General features: G+C 47.0%; 1 protein-coding gene across 1 annotated transcript in view; it reads right to left on the bottom strand.

Moving 5' to 3' along the window:
• Positions 1-15: 15 nt before the first annotated feature.
• Positions 16-11,892, bottom strand: part of crebbpb (CREB binding protein b) — a 35,963-nt gene continuing 24,086 nt past the window's right edge. Inside the window, exons 13-32 of the mRNA XM_034539638.1 lie at positions 11,400-11,588; positions 10,905-11,264; positions 10,610-10,783; positions 10,300-10,477; positions 10,007-10,125; positions 9,661-9,900; positions 8,936-9,024; positions 7,697-7,777; positions 7,530-7,586; positions 7,371-7,448; positions 7,162-7,229; positions 6,884-7,046; positions 6,213-6,359; positions 6,015-6,128; positions 5,747-5,912; positions 4,674-4,841; positions 4,308-4,469; positions 3,715-3,996; positions 2,715-3,605; positions 16-2,492 (exon numbers count right to left, since the gene is read on the bottom strand). Coding sequence (XP_034395529.1) covers positions 1,029-2,492; positions 2,715-3,605; positions 3,715-3,996; positions 4,308-4,469; positions 4,674-4,841; positions 5,747-5,912; positions 6,015-6,128; positions 6,213-6,359; positions 6,884-7,046; positions 7,162-7,229; positions 7,371-7,448; positions 7,530-7,586; positions 7,697-7,777; positions 8,936-9,024; positions 9,661-9,900; positions 10,007-10,125; positions 10,300-10,477; positions 10,610-10,783; positions 10,905-11,264; positions 11,400-11,588 — 5,190 coding nt within the window. The 3' untranslated portion in view covers positions 16-1,028. The remainder of the gene's footprint in view (positions 2,493-2,714; positions 3,606-3,714; positions 3,997-4,307; positions 4,470-4,673; positions 4,842-5,746; positions 5,913-6,014; positions 6,129-6,212; positions 6,360-6,883; positions 7,047-7,161; positions 7,230-7,370; positions 7,449-7,529; positions 7,587-7,696; positions 7,778-8,935; positions 9,025-9,660; positions 9,901-10,006; positions 10,126-10,299; positions 10,478-10,609; positions 10,784-10,904; positions 11,265-11,399; positions 11,589-11,892) is intronic.

Genomic DNA, 11,892 nt, shown 5'->3' with positions numbered 1-11,892 from the left:
ACATGAGAAGAAGAGTCTGTGGCACACAGGTTTATTTAACAATATGGTATATAAGTACGAAATGAGCCATTTGAACCAGTTTGTACAGTGATTTTCATTCTTATTTTCTGCATATTTACAGTACTGTCTAGCTGCATGATTTACGTCAGAGAATAGTTCATCATCAATTCAAGTGTAATGCAAGAGAGAAAATGATGCACAAAACCCCTTTCTGAACACAAATCAGCAGTCAAACAAGTTAATTTCCCACGACAGGCAAAAGAGGTTCAGGACTTGATGACGTTTTCTTTTGACTGAGGGAGACAAAGCAAGACAAATACTGGGCCCAGGCCTAAAAGGAACATTCCGGCACCTGTGAACATTAACAAGCTTTAAGACAGGTTTCTCTTACACCTGCCTTTTGTGTTTGGGTGTGTGCAATAGTTCCTAGATCTATACAAATACATTTATCTCCCATAGACTCTGCAAACAGGAAAGAAATTAAGGCTTTCCCAAAGGCAGTCCTTTTGAAAAATGGCATATTAGAATAAATTATCCAGGAACAAGAGAAACTGAGCAAGAGGTGAAACCTGGCAAAAAAAAAAAAAAAAAAGAATTCCCAGACAAATAATTTTACAGTCTTCTCAACACAAATATCATATTAATCTGCAAAGGTACAAAATAAAAAAAAATAAAAAAATTGAATAATAAAATGAAATATTTTTTGTTTTGAGAAGTTTTGTTAAAAAAAAAAAGCATAACAAATGAAAAACAAATTAAAACAACACCAAGACCAGGGCAAATTCTTGCATGGCTGGTCTGAACCAAAAAATATATTCTTTGTGTCTTTGTCGTCTTCTTTTCAACAGCAAGTATTAAATCGCTCTCACTGTGTTGGAAGAAAAAGCAGTCCCTTGGTTTAAGGAAAGTTCACAGTCTGTAGGCCTCGTATGACTCATTTGTTTGTATTTCTTTTAGCTTTTTACACAAGCAAGTACAAAAAATTCTCAGCTGAAAACAGAACAAGGCCTTTCTTCTGTCCCAAAATGCTACAATCCTTCAACAAATTTCTCCAGCGTGTCTCCCGTCGTGTCACCCGCCATACCCATGTCATTACTCAACCCCCCTCGGTTTGGTGTGTTGAGTTGCGGGAGCATGGCACTCTGCTCCGGTGTCCCCATGTGTCCCTGCTCCATGGAGCCCGACATTGGGCCCCCGAGGCTGGGGTGGGGAGAGCTGGAGTGGAGGGCACCGTGTTGAGGCGAGGGCTGGGGCTGTATCCTTGGGGAGGGACTGGAATGCGGGGTCTGCTGTGAAGGCGGACGGGGCGATTGCACTGGGACTGGGGAGCGTACTTGGTTTCCCAGGGTGTTTGCCATTGTCTTGCCAGGTAAGTGAGCTCCTCCCTGGGCTTGGCTTTGGAGCATGTGAGGCTGCGGACTCATCGAGTTCGCCTGTGCTGGAGAACCCATCTGCTGCTTTAGCATCTGCTGCTGCTGCTGCTGCTGAAGGATGCGCTGCTGGAGAAGGTTCTGGGGCCCGTCCATGCCCATGCCAGGTTGACCCATTTGAGATGTGGGAGGGAGCTGTCCCATGGGCCCACCACCACCTTGCATAGCCATTTGCTGCTGCATACGGAGCTGGGAGTAGGTTGCTGGCCCCGTCTGCTGCTGGGGGAACTGACCGTGGCCCTGAGGCATGCCTCCCTGTTGTTGTTGTTGTTGCTGCTGCTGCTGCTGCGCCTGCTGCATCTGCTGCATCCTGAGCAGCTGCTGTCTGCGGTACAGTTGGGGATTTCCATTTTGAGCAGCATTCATCATCTGGCCTTGGGGGCCCATGTTTGCCATGACCTGGGGCCCCGCCTGCTGAGGAGGCTGCTGCTGAGGTGCCATCACTGGCCTCTGCACCTGGTTTGCCATAGCTGCCATGGCCTGCATTCCTGCCTGAGACCCGAGCATGGCCTGTGTGTTCTGCTGCTGCGCCTGCTGCGGCTGGGTGGCCTGGTACTTGGCTGTCCTCTGTTTAATGAAAGCGGCCATGAGATGAGGGTTGGACTTGAGGATGTTGAGGACCTGCTGCTGCTGCTGTGGGGAGCTGGGAGATTTGAGGGTGCGCAGCAATTCCTGCAGGGCACTCGGAGCAATGTTACCAGGAATCCCCCGTGGCATGTTTAGCTGCTGTGGTGTCATGCCTTGCTGCGAGGGCCCCTGTGGAGGCATGACCCCAGGCATCTGGAGACTTTGTTGCTGGGGCATCATGGGCCTCTGCAGGAGCTGGTTCTGCTGGGGCATGGGGGTTCCCTGAGCCTGCTGAGGGGCCATAGGGCCCTGTTGAGGAGGGACCTGTGGCTGATGACCCTGGGGATTCTGCATGGGATTGTGCATCCCCGGACTCCATTGGCCCTGCTGCATAGCCTGCATCACCTGCGGGCCCCTTGGCCCCTGCATCATCTGCATCTGGCCCTGCATTGGCCCCATCATTCGAGGGTGGTTCATGGGCATCCCGTTCAAGGCATAATTCTGTTGTTGCTGCTGCTGCTGTTGCTGCTGCTGCTGTTGCTTTGCCTTGGCTACCATCTCAATCTGTCTGGCCACCTTCAGGGCTGCCAGCAGTGGCTGCTGCTGTTGTTGCTGTTGTTGCTGCTGCTGCTGCTGCTGCTGTTGTTGTTGTTGTTGTTGTTGTTGTTGCTGCTGCTGCTGCTGCTGCTGTTGCTGTTGCTGCAGCAGCAGCAGTTGCTGTTGTTGCTGCTGCTGCTGCTGCTGCTGTTGCTGCTGCTGCTGTTGTTGCTGCTGCTGCTGTTGTTGCTGCTGCTGTTGTTGTTGTTGTTGCTGCTGCTGCTGCTGCTGCTGCTGCTGCTGTTGTTGTTGTTGTTGCTGCTGCTGTTGTTGCTGTTGCTGTTGCTGTTGCGGTGGCTGGGGCATGTTAGGCAGAGGTGACTGCTGCTGATGAAGAGGGGATGACTGAGGCCCTGGTTTGCCCTGCGGCACAGGTGTTGGGGGCTGGCTGCTGCGGCCATTGTTGGTGAAGCCCTGGGCCATATTGGCAGGGTTTGGTGGCTGCTGCTGTTGGGGCTGGTTGGGCATGGGCTGGGGGGTCTGGGGTGTATTAGGCTGCTGCACAGAGTTGGGGGTGTCGGGGCCAGCTGAGGTAGGTGGAGATGGCATGGGCATACCCCTTCCAGCCATGGTGGCCATCCTCCGGCGCATCATTTGAGCCTGCTGGAGCCGGTGCTGCAGCTGCTGCTGACGGAGTTTGTGCTTGATGTTGAGGCAGAAGGGAACAGGACACTTGTTCTCCTGACAGTGCTTAGCGTGATAACAACACAAAGCGATGAGTTGCTTGCACACAGGACAGCCACCATTGGTCTTGCGCTTGCAGCCTTTGGTGTGTTGAACCACCCTCTTCATCTTCTGGCATGAAGGAAGAGAGCAGTTGGCATTTCGGCACTGGCAGGCATGGACCAGGGACTGGATGCAGCGCTGGATGCTGAGACGGCGGCTCTCCTGAGGGCTCTTGGAGGCCTCTCCACCCTGACCGTTGCTGTCATCATCTAGACCAAGACCCCACTTAACCATCTGGTGCTCGTGGCCCTTAATGTTGTAGCAGTTAATGCATAGGTCATAGTCCTGATGAAAAGGTAAGGAAAACCACATTAAGGTTATGTTAAGAATATCACTTAATTCAGAACTAATAGACAACTATTTGAAAACACATTGGCGGTGTCATGATCCCTACCTCACAGACGGTGCAGTGCCAGCGAGTCTCGACGTGGTGCTTGCACTCATTGCAGGTGTACACGAAGCGGTCCTGGCCTTGGTTGTGCAGCTCTACCAACATGCACATAGTGCTCCATTTGCATCTTCTCAGTGAGCTGAACTCCCAGTGCTTGTCCCTGGCCAAAGTCAGAAAGGCATCCCGACCATCCATCAGGTCACAGGTCAACAGAGGGTCGGGGTCCATGATGGGTGGCAGGGTGTTGATGACTGGCCCGGCATGGAGGTGGATTACAAAAAACACCTGGTAGTAGAAAGGAGGAGAAATATGTTATTTGTTAGGACAGTCAAAGTGTAACAATCTCTCAGTCCATCCCATAGAGGCGGTCATTCCTACATGGGATTTAAGTATCTGTACTGCTCTCTAAAGCCAATGGGTCCTGGTGTACCTTTAAGATGTGCATTAACGAGAAAGAAAACTGTTCTGTGCAACTATTTGGTCACCCAAATAGTGTTAAAAATAAACTTACTTGCTACAATGTAGCATGAAATGGCATTTTCAATTATGAGTGGATTAAAAAAACAAGCGTGTTTCAAGTTGTTAGGGTTTCCCACCTCCTTGTGTTTCTCCATGGTGGCGTAGAGCTTCTGGGACAGGTCATTGGCTACATTCGGCATCCCAGGCTTTTTCTTATTGGCTCGGCTGACGCTGCTCTTGTTTTTGTTGGTTTTCTTGTTGTTCTTCTTTTTGGCATTTTTGCTGTCAGCTTGGGCCCCCTTGAAATAGATGGACATGAAGTTTCAGAGAGACTAGACGGCACAACCGACAAGATGAGGTCACGCAATTAAGCCGAGTGGTTATACGCGGCCTGGATGACCGATGAAAGCTTTTATATAATGAGCACTTGAGGATGATAACATCTGAGGCCCAAACACGTTCCTTTTATCAACATCCTCAATCCACCTATCCCTCCGACTCACCTCTGTTGTCTCAGAGCAGGCCGTGTTCTCCTCCTTCTTCCTCTCCTCCTCCTCCTGCTCCAGCTCCTTGATGCTCTCCTCCAGAACATTAGGCCAAAAGTCGCCCTCAAAGTACGGCAGCTCATTGGCGCTGGTCAGCCGGTCGTCGGTCGCCTGTTTGAAAATGTCCTGAACCCAAACACACAAGACCTCCATCAGGAAAGACAGTAACTCCGAAAGAAGACGTCTGTAAGTTTCATTCATTACAATTTAAACAGTCTTTTACGACACAATGGACATTTTTAAAAAACAAAGCATACAGTTAAAATTAGCCCAAGCTATAGATTGTTTTAGGGTTGTAGTTTTTTATCGTTCTCGTAATTTTTGCAATAAACTATATCAAACACAAGGGGGAGCCCTCCTTTACTGCACACATTTGGACAGGAGACAGTGACAATATGGTTCACAGCATATTAATAATACCATTTAGAAAAAAGGGCCTTATAGACAATATTAATATTGTAATACGGTCTATATCGGTATGCCAAGTAAAGTAGTTTTAACTCAACTAATCCCATTAGGCTTTTGTGTGTGTTAGTTAATATAAAATACATTTTAACTTCAAAGCTAATTTAGCATCAGGGGTTTGCGAAGGTCACTTTTCTGCTTTTCGGTAATCTAATTAGGTCTTTTCTGTCTGTAACTGTTACAGTTTCCCTTTCTTGTATCATAATTGCAAGACACCGTTCCAAGAATGTCGTTACTCCCCGATCTCATCATTCAGACATGTGCAACAGTAACCCAGCAATCCTGTCATCACGATTAAGACTAAATAATTGCCCACCCACCAACAGCTAACAGCACTAATCAAGATACCACTACACGCATACCAAACTTTTCTTTTTAAGAATCGGTGTGAAGTGTTCAGCCTACTCCAAAGTAGGGTCATACGTTGTAATAAATCCAATCTTATAACAGACGTACTCACTGTACAGTTATGCCTAGTAGAAACACGGGTAACTACAACTGAGGAAATCTTGAAAGGCATCCCGCGGTCGACACCAGGACACACAACGATGTCATCACGTTCTGACCTTGTAATCGTGGAGGATCCTCTCGGCGAAAGCTTTGTCAAGCATCTTTCTGTACCACTCCTGGAGCCTCTTGGGCTTGGGGATCTTCTGGTCAGCAGGGTGGCAGTGAAAAATGTAGTCGTCTCCTTCACTGGGTGGGCAGGCCCAGATGTGACCCATCACATACCTGAGGGCAACAAGAGCTTTCAGCCACTTGCAGGAATGACATTTAAAGCATTCGCTGAAATAGAGTGCAACACCACACGGCGTAAAGTTACTCTCAACCTACCCCAGCTTCTTCACGTACTCCAGGTAGCCTATTAAGATCTCGTGGTAAACTGCAGTCCTTAGCACACGTGGCCTGAAGAAGTGAATACTGTCGAGGTATGATATGTAAACCCGTCTGCAAAGAAAATATGGAGATTTAAGCAAAGAGCAAAAACACAGAAAATACCAAAATAAGTATTTTGTTCTCTCTGGTTTCTACCTGGTGTTTGGAAATGGGCACTCCGAGCCGTACTCCTGGACATGCATGCCAAAGAAACAAACGTCCACGCCGTCTATTTCCTCAAATGCAAAAAGTGCTTTGGTTCTGTAAGGGAAGGTCTCCACCATCTCGCCCGAGTCCACAAACCTACGAACGGAGAAGTAAAGTTTCTTTTACAATTTAGCACATTTTTACAAAAGCAGAATTCACGGTCAGGTCTTTCATGCATGTTTACTTACGTGGAGATTTATATTTTTACGCTTTAAAAAAAAAGGAAAACTGTGCAACAAAGACTGCGTAATTGACATTATTTCAGCGGCACAAGGGGGCCACACTAGAGATCTATTTAGAGGTGATCTTCATTTACACAATCAGATCTATGAATTAAAAATGACAATGAGTGGAAGTGTCACGGTGGCGTCCACGGGGTTCAAATCTAGCTCGACACCTTTGTTGCATAAATGTGCACATTCTCTGTCGCAGTGATGGAAACCGACTTCTCAGCTCTTTAGTTCCTCACATAGGTTTGTCGGTGGTGTCGGATACGTGTGTTCCGGTGGATCTTACATTAAGAAAGCAGCCGCACAATGTAAACTATGCTATCCCACATTTAAGCGAATGTTTTGCAACTCATTAAAAACCCACTCTATCTGCAGGTGAGAGAACCTTACTTGGACTTCATGCCGGGCTTAATCTCCACATTTTTGTCGGAGCTGGCCACCACTCGCACAAACACCTCGCCAGCCTCGGGGTGGTTCTGCCTTTTCAAGTACTTGTTCACTCTGTCCTCGATGTACGTTCCCAATCTGGTCGACTGCAATCCTTTACATAGGCCAGCGCGAACACAACAACAAAATGCATTTAATATCAATTCAAGGTGTAAACATTGAGACTTTGGTGTGATCAAATAAAAAGGATAATTAATCTTTCACTATGAAACGCAACTTACTTCTGGCTGAGAACCTGTTCTCCTTTTTTGTTTTGCCAGACTTCTTTAGACAGTTGTCACAGATAAAGCTGGAAGAAGAAATATTAAGCAGTCAACATACAGAAATGCCGTCATATGCAAATAACCCAGTAAGAATTCGGCAGTTCTTTTAAAAGGTCAAACATGGACTGTACGCTTAAAATGGTCAAAACAGCCATAGCGAGACTTACCCTGTCGGCCAAATAACATCGTAGTGCAGCACGCAGATCTGATGCATCTTTCGTCCACAGTCTTTACATTCAACAAACCTGGCAAGGAAAAATATTTGCATTTTTTTTGGTGCTTTCTTTGCCGAAAGTAGTAAAAAACAAACTCTGAACTCTACTCACGGTTCAGGGTCCAACATGTCATTTTTCTTCTTTTCAAACTGCTCTTTTGATATCATGCTGCACGAAAAAAAAAAGGAGATAAGTTCACGTTGGCTCCTGTGATTGAAACAACTTTCCTCACAGAAAAACAGCCTGATGATCACCGGGTGGCGTTCAGGGTAACTTACGTCTGTGGCTGTGCTGGGTCGTCCCCCAGGGTCACACTGTTGCCCTGGATCTCGTTGAAGCACTTCTCACAGAAGTGATACCTGTCGGCAATAAGGCCATATTTGGGTGAGCTGCAGCCAACACACACACACACACACACACACACACACACACAAACGGCGAACACGGCGACAACCGAAGACGGAGCACGGGCACACACACACACACACACACACACACACACACACACACACACACACACACACACACACACACACACACACACACACACACACACACACACACACACACACACACACACACACACACACACACACACACACACACACACACACACACACACACACACACACACACACACACACACACACACACACACACACACACACACACACACACACACACACACACACACACACACACACACACACACACACACACACACACACACACAGGCAGAGGTACACGTTAGTGACAGTTGAAATGGTCATCCAGCGACTCTCATTCAAACTGATACAGAAATAGGGGAAACATGCTAAAATGTTGTAAACAACAAATGAATGTGCAGGAAACTACTGTATTTCTACAGGAAACTACTTCTATTTCTACACGACACCATTTAACTACACGTTGGAATATGAAAACAACATTTACAACACAAGCAACATGCATTATGAGCAGATGAAGGAATGATTTGGTCATGCCGGGGGAGACGGGACGAGTGACAATAATAATAATACAAAATGTGAAGGTCTTTAGTTACCTGGCTAATTAATGTTATTTATGCCAAGAGTATTTCAGTCCTAATACTTGATTCTTGCTCTTAGAATAATGTAATAAATGTATTATATTCTCCTAAACACTGACTTTTAGTTGGAAGCCTGAATCCTAAAGCTCACCATATGTCATAGCGAGTATCTGCAATAATTGAATGGTGTTGCATTGGAATGATTTGAGGTGCAGAAGCACATTCTGCACAGCAGGGGGCGCTTTGGGGCTGGTTCTTGGGCACACGTATGAGCACAACACAGGGCCAGATAATGCACATTCTGCTTGGCCACAGTGTACAACTCTCAGTGGTGTCTGTGACATCGCGTTTAAAAAAGGAAAGTCATATGAATAACGTCCTTATAGGGTTGTTGAGCTGCATGGCTGCATGTGAGGAGGCATCTTTGGCCGTGTTTAAATCCTCACACCTTCTCTTTATAACCCCTCAGAACAGTCGGCATCAAATGTACCTGTTCTGGTAGCTGTAGTAGGTGCCGTCTCTGGAAATGGTACACAACTGTTTGCCATAGCAACACAGCGTCTGGGGCGAGAACTCATACTGTGGAAACATGAACAATCCACGTAATGGTTACAAACAGGTTGCACTCACATACAGGTAAATGATAAATATAGCAATATGTACAGTTTTTGTGTATGTTGGCATTTTTGGGGTTTTTCACCCAACCTCTCGGATTTAATTTTCCACCCACAGTTAACAAAAAAATCAATAAAAAGACCTTCAGAGATGGATGAGAATCATCACAGAATGGGTTTGGAAAGCATTGGTCTTGATAATGTTAGCTTCCTTTTTTTATGTTCCAGAAAGTTGCAAGCGCAAAAAATTTAAAAGAAAATGTTACAGTTAGTAACACGTGCAAGTCTTTGAGTAGCATACGTAAACACTTTGGAATTAGCCGATGTTCATTCTTGGCAGCTATTGCCAATAACCCCGACTTTGAAAATACTTTAATACAGATGTGGGGTTTAGAGAGTGGAAGGATGTATGATATGTATGGAGTCATTTCAACTCGGTTCTATATTATAAAAGATGCAAGAAAGTTGAGTATTCTTGATCCTTAAATGAGTAGTAGATATTTTGGTTATGAATGGCGAGCAATAACATGTATTGGAGTAGATTGTGCTTAATTAGATCATTAAGCATCCTCTTTTTTTACATTTATCTGCACGTCCTCACCTTCCTGCCGCAGCAGTAGCCTAAGCCCTGCATGACGGGATCAATCTCCGCCTCGAACACCTCCGCCAGCTTGGTGCAGTACTTGTAGACGCGGGATGTTTTACGGTTGTACAACCACGCGTTGTTGAACATGAGCCACACGTCGTCCACATACTGCCACGGTTCCTGGTATTGACCCGTATCCAGCTTGCGCTTGACGGTGGATAAGTCAACGGGGTTCTTCACGATGTCAAAGTAGTCCTGTGAAGCAGGTGAGAGACACATTTGCAGGAATGAGGAAATGATGCTTTCTGTGGGTCTCGCCATTTCAAATTGATTGCACGCGCGCGTTGTTGTGGACACTCACAGGGATGCCGAGTAGCATGGGGTCCACAGGTTGTCTGAAGGGCAGTGACTCTGGGTCTTGCCTGTAGAGGGCCTCAAGTGTTGGCATTAAGGCTTGTCTCAGCTCCTCTGGCTTGAAAACTGGACAGACAATAAACAATGTTATACGACGCATAACACAAGATTTTAGAACATTTATTTGACATTGAGATCCAATATCGTAGCTCCATGTCTTCTAATTTGTTGTGCCACAAAGTGTAATACACAACATACTGTTACACACTTGATGTATTCAAATTGGTTGTGTGTTCTTACTCTTTTTTCGGTTCTGAGGGCTGGAGGTGGCTGATGTGCCGTTGGCCCCACTTTCCTCCTCTTCTTTGGGTTCCGTCTTCATCTCCGGCTTCTTTTCCTCAGTTTCCATTGGTTCCTGCTTTGGCTCTGCTGCATCTGGCTCCTCCTTCTTCACCAGCAGGGGTTTGGTTTCTTCATCCTGCTATATGAACATAACAATGGTTCATCAGCTATCCGACAGATAATACAGATAAGCACACATAAGATAATTATGTGTGCTTCTTTCCATATTCTTTCTGTTAGTAAATTATCTTATAAATCACGAACATACCTCCATTTTCACATCCGGTTGCTTCTTTCCAGACTTGCAGTCATCTTCTTCGTCTTTTACTTCAGGTTTGGCTTCAATGCTGCTCATGTCCGGCAGGGCCTTCTGGGAGCTCAACTCAGCCACGGATGCTGGGGTGGGCACTCTGTTGTCTACACTCGCTGCTGCCTGGGACAACTTTAGGGAGAGGAGGAAGAGAAATTCTTATCGCGATGCTAAAATCGAGTCATATTGTCGTATAAGCACACTGAGGATCGACTGTCAGCGATAGTTAATTAGGGGATAACCAGTATCTCACCGGTGTGCTGGGGTGCTGTGCCTGCACTGAGGTGGGCTGCTGCATTTGGCTGGGGGGTTCTGTCTGCGGCTGCAGAGGGGTGATCGGCTGGGAGGGGTCGGGTGTGCCCATGGCTGAGGGGGGGCCAGGGTGGCTACTGGGCATGTGGGTTGGGGTGGAGGAGGGCCCACCAGTGGAGGCGGGGGTAGCGGGCTGCAGTGACACTTGGGCCTGTGCAGAAGCATGGTGCTGCTGCTGCAGGCTGGCAGAGGCATTGGGTGGAGGAGTAGCACGAAGGGTAGGCTGGGCTGCAGGGCCACAGGGCAGCTGGGGGCCAAGGGATCCCAGTGCATTCAGAGGGAGGTTAGAGTTCTGTGGCTTCTGGGACAAAGGGGGGTGCGCGGTTAGCATACCAGTACACGCCATTCGTTAAGCAGGCAACATGCTGACACTCATAAGACCACTTTCAGACCGAATAATGGAGGGAGCGTAAAAGCAGAGCATAAATATCCTCACCTGTGTAACAGCAGCCTGTGTTATGGGCTGACCCAAGCCTACATTCACATTCATTGCTCCACCTGCAGAAGCAGTGAACTGGCCCTGTTGCAGGAACTGGCCCTGGTTGGCTGGCTGCGCAACCATGTTGTTAGCATGACTACCCATCATTCCTTGAGTCTGAGGCATCCTTGACGGGGACATGCCCATCTGAAAAAGACGAGAGATGAAACGGATGAATCATTGCAGCAGGCCTCTAATATGAAGTGAATGGAATTCAGCACGCTATCACTAAAATAGTCTTCTTAAGGCCATGTGGCGTAAATCTCAAATAAACAATGTGCTTAATGAAAACACAGCATGGCCGCAGAGTCAGGGAGGAACATTAACTAGCTGTAAGCCAGGCTTTGGGCCATGTTACATTAAAGATTGCTGCGGCTGGATAATAAATTCAACCAAATGCAGCAGAAATGCAGAAACACATACTGATGCCGTCGTGTCAAAATAGTAACGG

This window comes from Cyclopterus lumpus, chromosome 8, assembly GCF_009769545.1.
Source record: "Cyclopterus lumpus isolate fCycLum1 chromosome 8, fCycLum1.pri, whole genome shotgun sequence".
Lineage (NCBI taxonomy): Eukaryota > Metazoa > Chordata > Actinopteri > Perciformes > Cyclopteridae > Cyclopterus > Cyclopterus lumpus.
Note: the sequence above shows the minus strand (reverse complement) of the source record. Positions and strands in the feature narration are given on the sequence as shown.